The sequence below is a fragment of the Typopeltis vanoorti genome, chromosome 10 (assembly GCF_054136105.1).
Source record: "Typopeltis vanoorti isolate ZY-2024b chromosome 10, IOZ_Tvanoo_1.0, whole genome shotgun sequence".
NCBI lineage: Eukaryota > Metazoa > Arthropoda > Arachnida > Uropygi > Thelyphonidae > Typopeltis > Typopeltis vanoorti.
The window spans coordinates 86,150,435-86,172,822 of record NC_143558.1 but is presented as its reverse complement, the minus strand read 5'-3'; the positions used below and the strand labels follow the sequence as shown (position 1 = coordinate 86,172,822).

At 36.9% G+C, this 22,388-nt stretch overlaps 1 protein-coding gene across 1 annotated transcript in view; it reads left to right on the top strand.

Annotated features, from left to right (window-relative positions):
- The first annotated feature begins 2,036 nt into the window (after positions 1-2,036).
- LOC150102564 (uncharacterized) overlaps positions 2,037-22,388 on the top strand; it is a 49,982-nt gene continuing 29,630 nt past the window's right edge. The window contains exon 1 of the mRNA XM_090398706.1: positions 2,037-2,340. Within this exon, the coding sequence (XP_090254832.1) occupies positions 2,037-2,340 (304 nt within the window). The remainder of the gene's footprint in view (positions 2,341-22,388) is intronic.

The window sequence follows — 22,388 nt, the reverse complement described above, 5'->3', positions numbered from 1 at the left end:
TATATAACATGAAGCAAGTTCTAGAAAAGTCTGCGCTGCTGCATCTGTTTCCGTTTTACAAAAAAAAAAAAAAAAAAAAAAACTCCAAAAATTACAGAAGTCTCCATATTTGATAGATTTCTTCTGTGCAACATATTGGTAATTTTTTAAAAAAAACTTTTTGAAGGCTATAGATTTAATTATATCGAAGCTATTAAATGAAAGTCGATATACTTTTGGGTATTCAAAAGCCGACTGCAAATCGATATTTCCAGCAGGGTATAAACGATGGGTAAATGTATCATTGAAAGAAGAGGGTTCACTTTTTTTTTTTTTTCCAAGGCTAAACTCAATTCTTTAATTCAGTATATTTGTGAAATCAAATCAATCCCGATACGCTTTAATAGCGTATGGATTCGAATCGAGTCATGGATGCGAGGAAGGTTTTCTAGTTGCCTCCAGACTACGCTGAAATATCCATCCACGAAGATTAAATATATAAGGTGGGGTTACTACATGCGAAAGGAGAGGGGGGGACCGTGGTTCGGTACTGGTCTAGACGCCACTATCCTGGAACAAGTACAGCTGGTCATCAGTTTCATCTATGATTGCACATAAAACGTCATGATAGCTCCAAATGTAGCTGTGCGTTCCTATATAAAATCTGGTCGTTTTCAGCACCGAGAAATGAAAGGTATGTGGATATCAGTTAACATGCCCATAGCAAAACGACAAGGGAAGAACTGTGTCGATACTAGTCAAGTTAACAGTTCGTTTAAGCACGAAAGTAGAACAGGACTGAAGCGCTCTTTCAAAAGAGAAAGAACTTACGAAAACACCCTATGACGCATGTTACACACGTGTGATATTACACATGATTACAAGTTCGGAGAGATTTCCTATAAAACTTTAAAAAATTAAAGTTAGATTGGATAGTGGCTTTAGCACGGTGACAGTAAGACCTTGATTATTGATGTCTTCAGTCAACTTCGTATATTCCCAAGAAAATATTCTTGGGAAAATATTTTCTCCCAAACTTATTACATGGAATCATAAATCTTGATTTATTTCTCCTATAAATATGATTTTCATTTCTTACATAAAGGTTCCCATAGTCATTTGCAGGCTGCTCTAAAGTTCGATAAGATTTTGCTTCATTGCACAGATTACGGCAATCGAGCTTATTTTCTTGTGCTGTAGTGGATCTATTTCCCTAATGAAAATCGAATATTTTTACCATTGTAGCAAGTGGTGTTGCTTTCTGTTAGTCCAGCATTTTAGCAAGAAGGGGAAAAGTGAAGTACATTTGTGTGGACTGCAGATGTTCTTTGTCACCGAGTGATAGAACTGACACTCCCAGCGTACTATTTCGGAAGAAATTATTTTACCAAAATTTCAGCACTAAAGACACTTAGTTCTTGAACTTGTCAAACTCATCTTGAGTCTTCGGTTACACACATTAACTACACTTAAGAGGTGGGAGGGAGATCATGGGCGTCTCTTAATCGCATTTTCATTTCTACTACACCAACAACACCTACCAAACCTTCCCTACTTATTAAAAGTGCTCAGAAGGAATTGGCAAGCGCTAAATAGTCGGAAACAAGTGTCTTACCTGGTCGTACTTGTGGCCTCCGACGACTCCACCTCAGACAGATGCTGGCTTGCCGCACCTCCAATCACTGAGGAGGCAAATGGAGTGACAAATTGATTGCATCCTCTCACGGCGCCTGTCCCTCAGTCTCAGCTCCTCCTTCTCCGCGTGCGCAGATATCTCTGTCCGGCAATTTTTGATTTCGCGGTTTGCGACTTTTGGAGGCACGTGCTGCGCGTGTGTACTGTTTCAACAAAGGGATGCATACGTATGACCTACTGGCGGACCGCACACGGGGCCGAACTCAGAGTCCTTGTGAATACGGGCGACTGTTAGGATGCTGCAGGTCGGGTAACGGTTAATTTGGGAAAAGGGAGGTTTCGATTCTTAATTGAATATTAAGCTTTATGGATGAACTTTGACCACAGAGGTGATCATTAGCTTGACTGTTGCTAAAAGTGAGATGTCTGTAAGCACGAGCTCTAAGTCAAGCTTCAGTGTGAAAGACATTTTGGAATTGCCAGAGGTCAAAGAAAACTGCAACGCTTCAGAGACATCTCCGAATACTGCCCTTGCTGGACTCGCTTCTTTCGACACCTCTTTACCTGAGTGTGGTGTACCATTTGCTCCCCTGTGTTATTCAGCCGTCTGCTCCGACAACCCTTACGTACGCTGGTTACCAACGGCATCCGACATTCTAGCAACGTACTCGGCGCTCCGCAAATTGCCAGTGTGTCCTCAGAACATCCGAAATGCTGGAGTAGAAGGTAGGAGTTTCTAATGAAATATTTTAAAGTAAAAGAAAATGATAGTAGGCTAGAAATATAAAATGTTGGGAGGCAGTTATGCATAGAATCGAAGCGAAAAGAAAGACCAAAATAACCAGGGTTGATGTTCATTTAGAATTCAGATTCTATAATAAGAAAGGAATCAAAGGGATAATTATTGGGCTTTATTTTATGAAAGGTAGTGTAAGAACTTAAAGATTGTTTGAATCTCAAAAGTATTTAACAGTAAATGAGACCAATACGGGGGGGGGGGACGTATTCCCCTAGTGGAATGAGTTGCAAATGATGCTAGAAACTAAGATTTTCGTGACAGCATAGTCACATACCGGTACTCTCGAAGTCTTAAGACTTTTAGTGGCCGATATGGTTTTCCACCAAATGTATCGGAGATACACTTGTAAAAGGTATAATTCGCTTTCCGAGTCAACTCAAAAGTAATTAAAAGAATGTTACGTGAACATATATAGAACTACTGTAGTCTACTGTAACATCGATATTATAATGAAATGTAACAATTATGAATTTGCAGTTGGGTTTATATCATTGCTGTGGAAGCAATGATATAAAATATGCATTTCAATAAAAACGCCTCAGAATTTGTGTTGGCTACAAGTAAAGCGTAACATAACGTTTGTATTACCGATTTAAAACAATATTAATTCGAATAATATAAGTTAATAATGGTAGAATATTTTATATCAATGACGGAAAATTATGTAATAGTAGTTGACACTATCACTTTAAGAATATGTCAAGAACAGGTACGGATACTTGAAAACTAATTAATATGAGAAATGAAACATGAAAATAATACAAAATATCCATTATATCGCATACTATTGGAGCAGAGGTATACGAATGAAAAACAAATCAATAAAAAAAATTCTAAAATATCTACACACTTGGGAACGCGCTTCAGTTAGAATATCCAACATTTCAGGTTCGAGAGATTTCTTTCAACAAAAGGAACTACTGAGCGGTCATTAGTAAAATAAAATCTTGGGTGGAAGAGGAAGGGAAGAAAGGCAGTTGAAAGGATGCACATCACTTGGTTGGAAGAACACCAACATTGAAATCCACTGTCCCAAAAGAAGGCGACGAACTTTTCTAATTCGATCAAAATCGAGTTAGTCTGTCTCAGGTGAAAGTGGACGGCTTTTCTACCCCAAGAAACTCCAGCTTTTCCTTCTTCAAACACATTTATACTACCTGAACTACCTTAGTTTACATTAATCAAAAGTAACTCCATTGAATTTGATGAAGTTCCACGAACATATCAATTTTGGTTGTGATCTCTTTGCAAAAACTCCTGATTTCAGCAATGTACTACACTCTAAATGTGGTATGCAAACTTTCAACCTGTGCGAAGTAAGAGTAACCATTCAGTCTGTCTACAAACAGTAGTCTTCCAAAACTAGCAAAGTCTGTTGTGCTGTGGAATTCAGTATATGACAACAGAAATAATATCGCCATTGGGTGCGACTCAGATGGCGTCGAATTTTAATGAAGTCGACCTTTCTCGAAACTTAATCAGCTTACTGCACGCTGCGAGAATTATCGGAGTAATCAGAACTCCACCTGAAGTAGGATAACATATGTATTTAGGACAGAACTGCTTTTAATAAAAAATTATTTGAGAAAAATCTCTCTGCATGATTTTTTTTTTTTTTTTAATTTGGCTGAAGGAAAGACAGAGGCTTAAAGAAGTGGAGTGAAGGTTTCATGCTTTTATGCCATAGCACAAGCAGAACTCTTCTAGAATGGCTAGTTGGGTAGTTTAATGCAAGGACAAGATAAGCACTGTACTTGCACTGCTTATTCTAAGACGTAGGTTTATTTTCTTTTGAGTAAAAATAGTGGTTCAGTTCTTTCCAGTGACGTAATGAATAATTGCAATATGGAAGCCATCTCAAAGCGCAGCCTGTATTTTAATCACCAATATGAAAAACAAATCACAGCAAGCAACTAAACCGATGCGGCAAGTATATCGCGTCTGTTAATTATGATGATCTGATTGTTTTGCAGGAGTTCAAAATCCTAGTTTCCACGAGGGAGGGGGGGGGGGATTTTCCACCCGGCATGAGAATGTCTATTAGTTAATGAATTATTAGAATCTTTGCCCTAGACGAGATTCGAACCGAGATCTTTCCAACCAAAAGGTTGCGTTCGGTCTTCTGATGACTACGAATACGCGCCGAAGTTGCACAACTGCTATTTCTCCTAACGAGCATATTGAAGTTAACCGGCTCTTTAAATTACGCCAAAGCAACTGAATCATAACATGCTCATCTAATACTCTAGTAAATTAAAATTTCCAAGAAATTATATTCTTGTTTAATCTTTTATTCAAGTGTAAGCGAACAAAGCTTGCGGGTGAAGTGTCTTAATGACTAGCTATTTGTATGTAGAGGTTGATGACTTCACACCAATTGCCTTAATATACCGTAATGCAAAGCACACTCCCTATCAGACATGCATAATGCTATGCATCATGAGAGGAGCTACTACCCAGACCGGTTTCAATCTTTCAGATCTGATCAGTGGAAACCAGACCTAGGAAAATACCAAAGTTGACTTAATGAAGAAATCATATTTCTCATGTACAAGTAGTTTAGGCAAACTTCGTTTGCTTACACTTAGATAGAGGATAGAATAAGAACAGTTTCTTCGCAAGTCTGATTTAACACCTAGCCACTGGGCTAGCCAAGTCGGCAAATTAAATTACTTTAGTATTATACAAAAAACTTTCTATAAAAATTTCTATAATTCTTTTCAACTTCTTTAGCTTATAATAACGTGGTTTCTAACTCTTGTTAGCATAACAGCTGTTTGTTTTTTCCTAAGTGTAATTGCGATTTATAGTAATTATTCTCTGCCTGGTTGATAGAAAGGACAGAGTGTCTTTGCCAACCAAACACACCGAGAGTTCGAATCCTACTGAGGATATGGATGTTTGTGAAATGTTTAGAAGTAGGCGATTCCATCATCCGGGAAAACATGTTCCACGTTTAGTCTCGAGAGTAATGTTTTACCTAACCCTCAGGCTACCTACAACACTATTATTACGTGACACCTCCAGGGAGTCCAAAGATTACAGCTAATCCCACTTAATCCCCCAACCACAGCGAATCACAACTACCACCATCACCATTAATATTTTTGTCTGTAAATTGCGTGTGTTTTCAATGCCGATTTGTCTGTATGCGGGATGAAATACCCGAGTTTACGAGAGAAAAAATCCTGCTACCTCCGTATGAGATCGCTAACTCACCTTCAATTGAAGAAAAAAAAAAAAAAATTTCCTTCGTCACGGCGAGAATCGAACTTGGGCCTTTTTCAACCGAAGGACGCAACGTACCGCCGTTCTTGCAAGTGTGCTATATTTTATTCATACCAAAGCATCTATGTATACTCAAAATAAATATATATACACAACTATTTAAGTTAAGGGATATTACATCCCATATTATTTCATAGCCGAATAAGAAACTCAAAGAGTTTCATGCCGAATATACAAACTATATAAAGTTCGGCGAGTCCAAGCGTAAGCAAATACCTGGATAGTGTTACAACTGACCCTTTAGGGAGTGCAACACTGAGGCAACTCATGGTAAGGGTGGAGCAAGCTCCGATCACTATTCTTGATATTTCCCCATAATGTGAAACCCAGCTCCTGGGAGCTGTTCTACATTATGAGTGAGAGAAGGTCACTACCCATACCGGTTTCGACCTTTATTGAGGTCTCATCAGTGAGTAGGTAGACCTAGAAATACCAAGTTTGTAGCGAACAGAACTTACATACCCTACTATAAGAATTGCTAAGAAGGTGTCCTAATAAATTACTAATTATATGAAGAGCCAAAGGTTTCGAATGAAGCCTTTGCTCTTCATATAATTATTAATATATACAACTATTTACAATATATAAATTAGTACATAGAATGCTTATTCTAATTGGCATTTTGATTTACATTTCTTCATATCTTAATAATGTGTATCATCTATAATCTATTTTTCCTTTTTTTTTTTTTAAACATGATAATCTGCTCAGTGTCTGCTTCTTCCTAAAGTCCTTTTTACATGATCTGAGCAGTAGTTTTTCTTTTAGTGTAACATAACTTACGTACACATTGAATTCTATATTATGGATTTAAGTTAACATTCACATTTCTATTTTCATAGATCATATTTCCTTCTATTATAATGACATTCACATATTTTGGTGGTATATTACCACTTATAATTGTGCTACGGATGAATTTAATGGTGTTATTAAATGAACTACTGATTTAAGAGCTTATGTATTATAGGTATGATGAAAATAGAGCCACAGATTCTAAGAATCTTTTTTTTATTTATCCGCGACCCCCTTTTCATAAATAAAAGCAGTTTTAAATAAAATGAGAAATAGGAGTAATGAATATTTAATGCAAAAAATACACAAATACAATTACATATTTAATTAAAGTTTTGATAGTTACAAACTTTGCATATGCAGATAAAAACAAAATTAAAAAAAAAAGATACAATGAAAGGTTGTCAAGTATGATAATATTAATAGTTTTACAATGTACATTTAATTTATTCACTTTTATCAATGTTTCTACTTCCCCAAAATCCTTTTCGCGACACCTGGAGGGAGTCTCAACCAACGATTTAAAACCACTGGACTAGGCTAATCAAGCCGACTGGAACAACCAACTGAATTGGCTACTAAATGTTTGCTACACAGATTACACAAAAGCTCCCAATTCAAAAGTGTTAGTAAATAAATATATTTTTCGTTCAAAAAAACAAAAATTATAATGTGATAAATCCATTTAAGCAATTAAACCTACAATTATGGTTTTTCATTAGATGTGTTAAAAATTCGCAAGGGTCAAGTGAGAGTAGAGAATCCTAATAATTAAATATTCACTGGTTTAATACAACACACATTTCTCAAGAATAAACGCGATATAACAATCACCTTTAATATTATCATAATACCGTTGGCGTGACAAACACACGGTCGCCATCTGCTTGTTGGGTTATTGCTAGTAATTGCATAAATGGTTGGTAATTCCCCAATTGTTCTTTCAAGCTGTAAAATGTTCTTGTTACTTCTTTATAATCTAGATAATCGTATCTTGGCAAAATAAGATAAAATCCCCGAGAATAAGTTGTGTGGCTCAGTATATACCCTACTGCAGAACATTATTTGTTCGGTCAGAAATCGGAACCAGTTCTTTCTTAAAAGAATTCGAATTGCATTCAGCAGTGTATGAATTAAAAATAAATAAACATTGCAAAGAAGGTGAATTTGTTGGCTATCCTTGCACTCTTGTAAAAAAAAAAAAAGGTGGGGTTCAGGGAAGACCTATGGTTTTTTTCTCCTCAAACAGACAAAATGCATTTCATAGAAGTGAAACATCGCTCACCGATTTTGGTTCTTCAGTCACTCTTATCAACCACTTTTCCCCCATGTTCTAAATGGAAATATTTGCTCGCTTGTACATAGTTGTGAAGTTCATTACATCTCGTGTGTAGAATCGTCGTGATGAATGCTCGATGTCATGAGATGATCCAAGTATTCCTGCGATCGCTTAGCTGTATGTGAATGAACTGCATCCTAAAATGCCCATGCAATGTCATGGACTATGAAGAAAGACGATGAGATATTAAGGGGGGGGAAGAGTAATTAAACGAGCCAGTACGACGTACGGAAGTGCTCAATAGATCGCTTAGCAATGCACCTTCAGAGCGCAGGGCAAATGGTTGCATTCAAATTTTCTCTAGCAGTGTGCACCAGTTAATTTCTTTTTTGATCTGAGTCATCCAGAATATCAACACAATACAGGATGGCTGCATTAACAAATGTAAGAAGTTTTGGGTACAGAATTAGTATTTACTTCCAAAAACAAAAATAGTTATGCAGTATGCACAGGCCTTCATAATCCTCTTCAAACTCTGGCATACATTTGAACTCAACTAGTTTTCCTTGTGTCACATTCATAGAAAATAAGCAGCATGCTTTGCACCAAATGACAAATTGCTCACTAATCAGAAATGCTTGGTGTTATCGCATCCAAGATAATTTAGGCAGCCATTTTTAAACGACTCTTTAATTTAATTGAAAATAAGATAGAGAAATATCGTTGGCATTTTCGCATATCTCAAACTTTGGTTGGAAAAACCAAAGTTCGAGTCATTGTAAGACAAAAGAAACACTTAGGATTTTCAAGTAAAGAATGTGAAATTAGTTTCATACGGAAGTGAGGAATTTTACTTCCTAAGAACACTATTAAAAGATATAATACGCTTGTCTCGTAGCACTGGTTGCTTTAGCGTACTTTAAATAACGCCAATCTTTATTCTCTTCTTTCTACCAGGCCCATTTTCTTGTATCCCAAATATTACGAGTCTCAGCTGCTCGATCAGTAACAATGCCCTATCCTTAGAAAGAACTAGTGCTCGAATCCTGCAGAGACGCGAAGAACGATCAGGGGTCTTTAATCCATGTGAATTAGCTGGTCTCATATTGAAGTTGCGGGGCTTTCTTCCTGGAAAAACACTCAAATATTCTTAGTGAAAAATATAAGGTGTTTTCAACTGAAGGTGAGCAAGAACCAGGAGAAGATTTATGGGCATAGGACTAACCACCTTATTGGTCACGAAAGCCAAGGAAACTTGGCAAGTAGTGGACCCTCAAAGTTTATAATCACCACTGAATGAATGAAGAGTATACCTTGCTCTGCGCTTTTGAAAAACGCGAATGTATGTGTTTAACGTAGCTTCGTTTTTGAAATACAAATATCCTTTTGTATCGCTAGAAAGTTGTCTAAATCAGCGGTTCCTAAAAAAGGTACGCGAAGCATTTCTCTGGGATTTGCGAGAAATTTCATAAGTGTGGAAGGGAAATTTCTTAGAAATATCCTGTAATTTTCTGACGAGGACTGATTTTAAAAGCCAATCATTGATTTTTAGCGTCGACAGTTAATCGTGCTTTGGCACAGGCAAGTAGTTTCTGAAATTTCTGATTTTAATCCCGCAAACTTAAGAAAAATCGACAGTAGAACTCACTTTCGGATAATAAACATATAGCCTTAAGGTTAGAGACAGATACCACGAGATGACAGCATTGTCTGCTGTACTCTCCTCTCCGAATGCTTATGAAATAGCTGATAGCCTACCCAGTGCTATCAGTGACGGCTACAGATCTCGGGAGATTGGCTGCAAACTATTCTTCGAAAGAGTGAGTGAGCTAGAACGGTCTCGCCTACTCCCCTTGAGAAATGAAAAAAAGGCATTGCATTTTAAATTAATTTTTGGGTTAGTGTAAAAAAAAAAAAAAAAAAAAAAAAAAAAAAATGAATACAGATCATTGGCAAAGCAACTGCTTTACTACCAGATGCAAACAAGAAAAGCATTTTTCATCATTAGTAAATAAAAAAAAAAAAAATTAAGTATGGAAATGGACTCACTGATCTGCGACTGTCTTTCCTTTAGAGGTTCCAGAGATACAGAAATTAAGTAAAGCGAAATAAAAATAAAAAAAAAACGCGCCATTTAAAATAAAATAAATAATGATAACTATACTACTGCCGCAGAGCAGGTCTTGCTTTAGATTGTCTTCAAACAAAAATTTAAGGGATTCCGCAAATCCCTCAAGTTTTGTAAACATTTTGGGAACCCACTGGTCTATATGTTCATGTGCTATATCAGAGTACATTAATCGTTTCTTTTGATTTTTACGAATGTCTGACCTAATTTCCGTAGAATTACATACTTCAATAATCTTTGTTTTAATTAAGGCGCTAGCACGAAACAAATATGAACGTTAAAACACCTTACAGTTAATACACTGGAAGACTTAACTTCACAATATCATTAGATCAACTAGTGATCATTGAGTATAAGCAGATGTAGTTAGTAAATTTTTTTTTTTTTTTTTTTTTTGAAGGGGGAGGAGAGAATGACCCCGAAGCAACAAGGGGTCTCAGAATTTTTATGAATGGATGTATTGAATATAACATGAATTAGTCTTTCAAAAGTTTCGTACTCTCAAACCGTCATTTTTATTTAAATTAAGAACCTTGCCGTGTTCATAATTGCATGATTTAAAAGATACCGTAACTGTAATCAGAACAGACTGCATTATTCGTAACTAATGCCGTTATTACTTTCTGAAATCTGGGGAAAAAATTGTGATTAACGAAATTTTACTCGAAACAATACTTGCAATTACAATCAAAAACACTGAGTATGTACCAAAAGTGAACCCAAATACTGAGAATTAAGCCAGGGATTCAGCTGAAATTTACAAGTCTAATCTGCAAGACTACTAATTAGTCTCTTCTTCAAGAACTATAAAAAAGTATTATTTTCATCAATCAAACGAACATAGTTCAAAGTCTTTTACATACTTTTCACTAAATTTTTAAATCTCTGAATCAAAGACGCGAAGTAGAACCAAGGAAAATACGAAATGTCTAAACACGCGATGTTATCAGTAGAAATATGAACTATTACTATTGTAAGTGTTCAAGTAGCTCAGTCGGTGTACGACCTTGACTGGTTCGAATCCAGTCTAGGAAGTAAAAAACTTTTATCGGGACTTTTCAGCTGAAAGTGAGTAAGTTGGTTGCAAAAAGGAGAGGGGTGACAGGGTTTTCCCTCCCAAAAACTCGAGATTTTTATCCCCTCCTATTAATGTACGGGTGAGACTAACTACCCTGTCACAGCACTAATTAATTTAAGGTGTAAAGTTACCTGGCTGTTACGGGCCTTTGCATCTAACACGTGAGGGGGGGAACATGAGAATAGATTCAGAAACTCAGTCCTGATACTATTGGAGGGAGGTCCACTTTACGACACCACAAAGTCTACTCTATTGCACCACCTTCTATTATTTCACCTTTTCTTAATAAAATTGTTTTCAAGAACCGTTCACTTGCAGCAAATAATTTTTTTTTTTAAAAAAAAAGATCTTTCCTTTTGTTATTTCACCCGAAATATTTTTCACTTACAAAACTATGAAATATTTGAGATATTTAATAATTTTTTAAAAGCATTATAATGTTTATAACTTATATAGGTTATAACTACTTTTATTACCATTATAAGATAATATCGATATGTTATATTATTATAACTACTTAACGTTCCGAAAACCCAAAACATCTGAGATCAAACCCGCGTTAAGAGAGATGCGTAACTTCCATGAATTCAGTCAGAGGCATTAGTGTTATGGGATTCTTACAGTGCATGCACCACCTTGTGGCAAAATAAGCAAAAGTCAATAAAATACTTATTGAAAATTTTCTTTAAAAAAAATTCTCTGCGGCACTATGCCCTTGGCCTTCATGAGTTAGTCTCGAGACACTGGTCTTCATGTGGTGTTGGCTTCAATGGTTACAATTAAAGTGTTAATTATAACTACAAATAATACATTCTGTTGCACTAAGTAAATACAAGAGGGATGTTCGTTACAAACAAGAAATAGTTCGTAAACTGTTAGGTTTCAACAATTAATTCTATTTCGTACATCGTTTTTATATTCTGTTCACTGTTCTTCAGTGAAAGCAGATGGAAGCACCAGAAACACCATTGTTTTTACGGCTTTGTTTATTTTTGTAAAATTCAGTTAATCTTAACCCTAATGATGTCACAGAGGTTACATTTCAAACCCCTTCCTAACTTATGGGTCACCCTGTAGTTGGAAATTTTTAGGAGACTTTGGTACACTAGTATTTTTTTACGTGGCACAAAGTGCGTCGAAAATGGTCGAATAGTGCTATCTACAGAGGAATTCTCCAACTTCCATTTTAGTCCGATTAGGCTTTATTTCTCAGGGAACCTTTAAGCAATGTAAGAACCAACCAACCGTAGTCCCTATTTGATTTACATTGATTGAATGATGTGATCTGTTAAGCGTCTGCGAAAGGGAAGAAAAACAATACTGTTCGTCCAGTTTTTTTCAGAGTATTCTCATTCTTTCATTAACTGGATTTCGTATTCCTAATTTGTCAGGCTGTTGCATGCCTCTATCGAATAAAAATGGCGGATCGAAAATATTCAACTTAAAACTATTCTTATAACGAAAGTTATCGATGACTCGCAACAGTATGAATCACTGTTGTGACTTGATACAAGAAAATCCTAAACAACCTCATTTCAGATATTATTGCGGATGCATTACAATCAACTGCTATTGTCTTCCCAGTCTCGCAGAATCAATTTATGGAGAAACGATAGTTTTAAATACTTTTCGACACATTCTGTTGAAGTATAGATCCATGCGAAAAGATTATTCATTTACTCTCCAAAAAAACTGAAGTCTGCCAATTTTCATTTCCGAGTTATCCTTCCTCCCACCCATCCCTGAAACAAAAACCTTTCTCTGCATTTTATCACGTTTTTCGAGCACAGCAAAAAAAGTTGTCTGATTGCAAAATGTAAAAGATTCTGGAACAAGGATCATATTTCGTGTCTAAATATTTGGGTATCTATGAACCAATGAGTTATAAAATCAAAAGACTTTACTGTACATAGGTGATAAATTGACAAGATTTCCAAAGTTAAAATGTTATCCAGAATAGGTACAATATAGTGGTCACATGTTGTATTTAGTAAGGGATACAAGAATCTAGTAAACAATACTTGCACGTCTAGGTGCCAGTCGCATTTCACCTTTGGGATATAAAGATCGCCTAGACCGAATAATCAAAGTTTAATTAGGTATTGTCTGCCGTTTTTCTACCTTTTCAATTCTGTGACTATCGAATTTCAAAATAGAACATATTGCCGATGTTCGTAAAAACAGCGATGCGCTATGTATGATATCAAAATCAAGTATCTACAAAACTAAATAAATAAAACCACTTAATCACTTGATAAAGTAATTAATCTAAAAATGCACTCGAATGTTTCAAAAAATTGAAAATGATGAGCAAAGCAACCGACCTGTAATAGAGTCTAATTTAATGTAAAAAATGAAATAAGAACTCCTCAATATTCAAAGTAATGATAGATGAAGCATTTTACTCGGTTTTGAAGTTTAAGTGTACAGTGGATCAATGAAAAGCAGTTTCAAAATGCCAAGATGTGGAAAAGAGAACATAAGCTTTCCTACCTTATATTACTTCATAAAAGTCTGCACTCTCCCGGCATCTTTCACACTACTTAACTAATTAATGACTCCGGTCTAGCTAGCTAATAATGGCAGGGAGGCAGTAAATGAACGTTCAAGGATTAAGTTAATGCAGTCTAAGTCGCAGAGCGCTTGGAGCGAATAAGCTATGTACAAAATTGGGGATGCAGGAGGAATGGGGCTGTACATGATGTAATGTCACGTTTATTGACACTTACTTCCCTGGAATCGTGAACCTCTTGACTTTCAAAAGGTGAATGTCGAACCACCAGGGTCAGGAAGCATTTGGACGGTTTTCTTGTCACTAGAAAGTAATCTTGATACACAGCTGAATAAAAGCTTGAACGGTGAATAAAGGCGGTTCTTGCAGCTACTTATTTTGCTAGAGCGCTCGCGCACACACACCCCGAACCATATAGTCTTCGATGACATCGAAATTAAAGCAAAATACTGCCCAAGAAACCGATTAACAAATGGTTACTTGTATGCCTTAACATAAACCTGTACTGAGTAATAAAAGAATATGTCTGTCCAAAATAAATTGCCAGTTGCATGAATTGTTGCTTTTCGCTTATGAGAAGCTGAAAGACTAGCGAATACTTAATTAAAAAGTATCCATTATAGAGATGAGTTCGGAGGGAAAGGACAGCTTAGAAATATTGTATTATCGTATAGCCAATTCAAGCACTAAAATATCATTATTGTAAAATATTTCATTTTCTATGCCCAGCACTTCTCTCAAAGAACATAAGATATCGTTAAAGAAGAGTATCTTAAGAAGAAATGGACGAATGGTTGGAGGCTATACTGAGCGAGGGCTGTTTATTTAGCGGTTCAGTAAAATAGATAATCTAAAAAACAAATGAAAATAAATTAGCGTATTTTTATAATATTATAGTTTTGGGGCATTTTACTAATATATTTTCACATATATTGCTAATTTAAGTGGCGTGTAAAAAATGGCCCATCCTTCCGAACAATGCAGCAGCGTCAAAAGCAAGGCTAGTAGATGTCGAAGAAGAGAATCTTTGTTCCTCTGAACAAAATCATTACAACACTGATATGATGATATAAAATTAATATACAGAAAATGACTTGACATACATTTTCTAGGTTAAAACAAACAATTAGCAATAAACGGGATAGTTAGAAAAAGTTGAGAACCGTTTAGAAAATCTCAGGAAAATAAGAAAAATAAGAGACAGCAAAAGTGCTGAAGGTGGCAAGATGCTAATGAATGAAGTAAGTCAAATAAAATGCCAGAAAAAGAGACGTAATGTTTTCCAATGACTCGCTCATTAAATCTGAACTTGAAGTCACCACTTCGAGCTTTCCGAGAGCGAAAGTTAATGATGTGATGAACTCAATCGAAAAAAGATGGTAGTGCTCGTAAGAGGAAATTATTTAAGTAATGATAAATAGAATATGAGAGAGGGCTTATGAAAAGATTACTAGAAGAGAAGAAGAGTGAAAATTGTTGTGACGCGACAGTGCGGAGTTAAAGACTATGATAGCAAATGATTCGAAGTGAAAGATGTATAAAATTGGGCAAGATTTTATATGTGTGGAGCAAGTTTGATGTTTGAAAAGACTTCTACCATATATTAATTTGTATCATGATATCAGTGGTATAATGCTTTGGTTCTCTTCTCCGACATGTACGTTAACTTCTAGTGTTCTGATGGGTGCGCCATTTTTACACACACATTATTAATAGAGACTACAAGGAGTCTGGGATTCATCGAGGGAGGCCACATACTACACGCACTAGCTATCATATTTGTTATTTAATTCCTTCACACTGTTTTGCACCCAACATCCAATGGCAATCCATTCCAATCACGCACCACCCTATGAGAGAAAAATCTAGATCTCACCCACTTCTTGTCGGCATTCATTCTCGGCTTCCATGAATGCCCTCTCGTATTTTCCTACACTCCATAAGATGAAAAATTCCACAACTGAAATCCTGTTTGACCCTTTCAGAAGGTTGTAAGTCTCAATCATCACATCTCTTTCTCCCGTTTGCTTGCAGTCTAGAAATTCTCAATCTGTCTTCATAATCAGTTTTTAACAATCCTGATATCATTTTTAACACTCTCTCCCCGATATCAGAATCACAACGGAAACCAGCAGACCAGATCTGCGCACATTAGTCAAAGGGAGGTTTTATCAAGGCCTTGTCTTGTAAAGAGTCAAAATAACATCCTTATCTTTACAGTTAAAGTTCCTTTCAGCATTGCAATTATCTTTTAAGTAGTATTTACAATCTTTGCTACATGACCCCTAGCCGATCTATAATCCAACCGATATAATACGACATTGGATATCAAATCACGCCAAAGTTATGAAATAACTTTAACGTGATTAGATATATTTACTGACATTGAACTGATATCCATTTTCCCATGCCCACAACTCCAACCTCTTCAAGTTATTCTGCAAACACTGTATATCAGCCGTGTTAACTATAAATCTACCTATCTTTGCATCATCAGCATATAGCTGTATGTCGCCTATCAAATACTTCCCGATGTCATTAAGGTACAGATTGAATAACAGTGGCGTAAGAACTGATCCTTGTGGTACACAATGATTCAATCCAATCCGATATTCTCTCAAAAGCCTTAACAAAATTCGGAAGTATCATGGTGTATCCATTCCCCTTGTCTAGCTCACTGGTAACATTATTATAGAATGTGAGCAAGTTGCTAAAACATGACCTTCCCTTAGTAAACCCATGATGTCATTGCAAAGTAGAGATTCTCTTCAACCCCATTTCTGAATGTGAACCCTACCCAACTTTTCCAAAATCTTGACCACCACTACTGAGATATTAATTGGTCGATAGCTGGATACAATACATCGGTCTTTGCGCCACCCTTGTGCAATGGGATTTCCATACATTCTTTCCATTTTTGCAGAATCTTCCCTGTTCTGAGACTCAAATTGCATAGCCTGGTTAAAGGAATAGCCGTTCAGCTGAATATTCTTTTAGTACTCATGTCGATATCCAATCAGTCCCTATTGCTGAATTCTTATTTAGTTTGCACAACACTTCTAATATCTCTTCCTCATACACCTGAGTTTCTTCGTCCAGTGAAGAGGCAGCAGTGAGCTCAATGTTGCATACACCAGGTGGATAGCTTTTATCAAGATGGGCGCTCATTAATTGAACAATTTCTTCTGCAGTCATCCTCACACAATCTCCATTCAGTAGTTATTACTTTTCGTATTCTTTCTTTCTTTTTTGCAGCATAACGATAAAATTCTTTTGGGTTGCCTTTAGCTTGCACAGCAGTTTCTTTTCATGATCATACAACTTTCCATACAACAGTTGTGACTCTTCTGGCCTGCTGCTTATAATTTTCATAACGGACATACTTACGCACACGATATTCCTTCCACGTTATCCTTTTCTTAAGAATCTCTTGTTTGATACGATTACACATCCATTTGACTCCTACCCTATTTATTCTTCTAACTCTCGGGATACATTCTGATATCGCATCACTTAAGCATTGTTTAAATGCTTCCCATGCACTGTCGATATTCTTCCCATCCATGAACCGATACCATTGCGCTGAATTCAGCATACTCCTCAGTTGGTCTTCATTTCCTGCTTTGTCATTCAGCACAATCTTTTCAGAATGGAACAATCATAAAATTAGTCGCTTCCCAAGTGAGTATCGCATGATTACTGTCACCAACTAGAGGTATAATGTGTGTGAAAATATATTAGTAAATACATTAAAACCATAATAATATACTAAAATACACTAATTATTCTAACAAAACAATAAATGAAAATGAACTCCATTTTATAGAAGCGCTATACAAATCGTCCTCATTCAATATAGCCTCCAACCATCCCTTTATTCTTCGGATATAGCGAAGCAACAGTATCTTGTGTCTTTCAGAGTAGTGCTGGACATAAAAAATCGAGTTTGTGTGGAAGGAGAGGTGGTAAAGAGTTTCCCAGCGGAAACAAGCAGACTTTAAATTTACCTAAGTATACGAGAAAGCTATAAGGCATGTCTATGCACAAATTGCGAGCATCTGGAACAAAAGAGTTGAGTTTGTTGCCTTGTTGAATACGTTGTGGCCTAAAATTTTTGGCATTAATGAAACCTAGCTATCAGTCAGATGCAGTAACCGGAATCGAGTGAAAAAATGTATATTATATTTACGAAGGGGGGGGGGGGGTGCTACTAATGATATCAGACGATTTGGGTTCAGTTGAGGTAGAAACTCATGAAAGCGATAATAGTAATAACCGCTCATCTGGCAGTGAGTATGAGGTCATCTGGTGTGTGTGAAGTGGAGGCTAACACTGAAGGTTCATTTGCTGGGTACGATGAAATACAATACATTGGTGGATATTAAACGTGTAATTAGTCTGGATGACTTTACTCGAACATTGACTGCGTAGCACAAAATACTCATAAGAATGAGGAAGAATTTATTCAGTTGTTGCAAGACAACTTTCTCAAGCAGCACGTGAAAAGGGAACTCGAATTCCATTAGTGTTAGGCTTGATCATAGCATCAAGAGAGGTGTCGGTTAGGAATGGGACTGTTTTATAGCCAGTTGAAGACAGTGATCATTCGGTACTGACCTGGAAAGTAGTACATAATGTTCCCATTAGGAAAGGCTACAGATCGAACTACAAAATACCCTAGAAATTATGACAAATCAATAAAATACTATGTTCGGTCTCATGGTGTCAGCTACTGGATGGGAGGGTTACCAGTAAGAAAAGCTTTGAAAAGATACTTAAATGATGCATATCTGAAAGTGTCTGCATAGTTCTAGAAACAGAGTGAGAATGAGACGTATGTGTAACCTTATTAACCAAGAGGCCGATAAGAACATGATGTGCAAGAAATATCGTTAGAATAAAGATGTTAGTTATGAAATATACACTGCTTGGAAAGAACTTAACGAACACCATAATGTGAGGAACAAACAGCCATGCTGCCCACCTTACTAAAATGTAGGACCTCCTTTCGCCACAGCGACTGCAGCGTACTTTTCACAAGCGTACAAAAAACGATCAATGGGAATTTTTGACCATTCTTCTTGTAAGCATGTAATGAGGTTCTGTTGTGTGGCCGCACGTCCATTGACCTTACCCTCCGCTCCAGTTCATCCCACAGATTTTTCAACAGGGTTCAGATCAGGGCTCTATGGAAGCAAGTCTAGTTTGGTGACGTTTATGCAGTTGCAGCAGCCTTATGACACGGTGCAGTGTCTTTCTGAAAGAGAAAATGGTAAGTTCCGTAGATACAACACAAAGTAGGAAGCATTGCGCTGTCCAGAATGTTCTGATACTTATCGGAGTCAATCTTCGTGACCCCACAAACAGAGGTCATAGGCCAAACCAGGAAAAACAGAACCATACCATCACACATCCCCAACCTCCGAATTTCATAGATGGTTTTACACTCTGGTAAGAGACGTTCATCGGGCATTCGTCACACCCGTCCATCTGCTCGGTAGAGGGTGTCGAGTGATTCTTCGCTCCATAACACAGCTTTCGAAGCTTCCACTTCCCTGTACACGCTCTTTGCACCACTGAAAACTACTCTGCATATTGGTTCGGGTAATGTGGGACTTGCATATTGCAGTCCTACCATAGAAACCCATGTTGTGAGTTTCTGTTATGGATGTTTTTGTGTAGATTCGTGTTCCAGTCGATTCCCAGAAGTCAGCATTCAACGTGTCAGCGGAAGAATGGCGGGTTTTACATATCTTTCGTAGAACCCTACAGTCACGTTCGGCGAATGTGATCGGTCGTCCACTGCGGGTAGGACTTGTAGTTGACTCCCTGCGCTTCCATCACAGTATGGTATCACGACTGCTGACCTGGGATTGCTCAATTTTTCAACAATTTGCCCAACAGAATGGCCTGCAACATGGCATCCTATCACAACGCCTCTTTCAAACTCGTCAGTTACCTCGCGGCCATATCACCATGACACAGTTGCGCTGACTTGGGAACATCATATTCTTCCAATTTATACCAGCTACAGACACTTGACTTGTTACATGGCACGATGTATGGAGGTGTCCGTTGACTTCTTTCCAAGCAGTATATAAAAGCATTAGGCCAAAAAAGTTGCAAGCATTTCGGACGCTGAGTTGGATAAAACGAATAACTACGTTATGGTACTGTGGGACTTTAAGGCTTTTGACAGGATAGCATATGAAGCTGTTGCATAAATTGAACGATATAGAATGAAAATATAAATTATTTCTTACATAAGCAAGTGGCTTACGGGCAGGTATCAGAAAGTGGTAGGGGGGGAGGGGGAGAGGAATCTGCCAGATTTTAAACGATCAGTGATGTACCCAAGAGACCAATCCTTGGATCATTGTTGTTCGATGTACATTTATATTGGGAATTGTTTGCTAACGATGCAAAGAAAAGGTATGCAATCAGGGACGTTACTAATATCCAGCACTTAGAGAATGACTTTGAATAGATAAAAGAACTGTGGGTAAAAAGTAAATGCCTATCCATTCAATGTTAGTAAATGTAGAAGGTATGCACTCTAGCGTGATGAGATTTTCAACGGCACATTATATATTAGTGAAATCACGCCAGGGATCTTGGAGTTATGGGGGGATAGGAAGTTGAAGTTCAAAGATCACATATCAGAAATTGCAAATACAAGTTTCCATTGCCTCTACAACCTCATTCTGACTGCTATACCCAGATTTAGCCTCCTGGGTTCCGATGGGATGAAGCTGTGAATATGGTGCAAAGAGTTACAAAGTTAATATCGGGATAATGGAATATAGATTATGAGGACAGACTTAATATGTAGACTGCATACACAAGTAAACAGGAGAAAGAAGACTGATATGATAGAAATCTATGAACTTCAAAAAGGTGTTTCAGGTGGTAGCGGCTGATGGAAAAGGGGATGAGAAAAATCTCACTTTTTTTGTTGTTATATGGAGAGGGCATCTGTGGAAATTGAGGTTGTGTGTAGCTAAGAAAGGGGTGAGAAATTCTTCTCTGACAGAGCAGCGAGTGAATGGATCTGGTGTGAATATGTCTCCCCCCCCCCCCACCACCACTCGATAAGCCCGTGATGATCTGGAGACCTGATAAATACCGATTCGTTGCTATTACTGACGCAAAATGTATACTTAAATTTGATATATTCCACATTACTAAAGAAAAATCTATAGAAGCATGGTTACGAATGATTCCAAACGGATGTGTTTTGTTTTAAACTGTTTTCTTTCCCCTTTGTTTCTGCGAAACTGGTTTATTATAAAATCTCCTTCGAGAGTTTAATGCGTTTCTATTTCATTCAGAAACGCTTTCGTGGATCGACGCCATTTGGTCGAAACGTTCATTCAAATATCTATGTATACGAAAGGAGCATTTATAAAAACATTTCAATAAAGATCATTTAGCTGGTCTCACACTGGAATAGGATTTTCTTTCTTGGAATCTTGAAATTTTCACAGACAATACCCAAAGAGCAACATTACAGACACTCGCCTCAGCCTTAGTTCCTTTGGTATAATCTAAAATACCAACGAACATCTTGTTAGTCTCTCAGGTATACTGTTAAAGCAGAGAATGACAAACGACACGGTAGATAATTTTAATAAGTACAGAGCGTTGAGGGGGAGGGGTTGACTCGAAAAGAGTTTACATTATCCAAAACTTTTTTTTTTGTTGTTGTTGAAAGAAAGGATTTGCGTTACTTGTCTCGGAAATAAGCCGCAGTTATCAAATATTCTACAACTGGAGGAATTTTATTAACCTTTCTAAAGGCTATAATCCTAAAGAGCATGATAGCTAGTCTTATATTGTATTAGTCAACTTTCCCATCACCCAAATAGATGAACCTGCTTCAGGCCATTAGCAATTGTCCGCCATTGTCCAAACACAGTGGTCTAAGAAGTGTCTGGGATCATCCCAAACGAGCAACCAAACTGTTTTTTAATACAACTAGGAGATCCATCTCTTTTCTGTCTGTTCAGCAAAAGGATCGGTGACACGCCAACACAAACAGGTACAAGAATAATCTTGTGGCAAATATAATATTAAGAGAAAAACGAAACGTTAAGAAAAATTGTTGTGATTGTTAAAACAATCTCAGCTAATGTAAAACTGATGTTACTTTTAAAGATAAATTTCATAATGAAACAGTTCTTCACAGCCTTAGCCAACCGACGTGTCACTTGCAAGAATGACCACGTAAAGCCATTTGCCTTCGGTGGGAAATATCTGGGTTCAAATTTCGTCTAGGAATGCGAACTTTTGTAATGAACTTTTCGTACGAAGGTCAATCACCCAGTCGCATACGGTGGTAATGTAGCTTTTATACGCCACAACTAGGATTTTTTATCCCGAAAATGGCAAAAGAAAGCTCGCGCAGTTAGCACTAAGTGTTTCGGTAATTCCAATCAACCCAAAGTACTTGAAGTAAGAGATACATTTCGGTCTTAACCACTTTTAACTCCTAAAACTAGGAAAGCACCTGGCATTGATCAAATACATGCAGAATTTTTAAAAGCAGGAAAGGAACAACTTTTGGAACCATTAAAAGCATTATTTGAAATGATCTACAAAAAAGGAAATATTAAATTCGGCAGAAAAAACAATAGGTTTCACAAAAAGAGAAAGTAAAAAGGATTGGATCTCGAATGAAGTAAAAAGATTAAGCGATCAAAGGAAAAGCATGAAACTAAAACAGAAATGAATATAATAGATTAACCAGAGAAATTAGAAAAATAGTTAAGAGAGACATGAATAACTGGTTTGAAGTAAAATACAAAATGGCAGAAAAGCTATCAAAAGAAAATAACCTTCATGGGTTATATAAACAAATAGACCAAATTAGTAAGACACGGAAAACAAAAATTA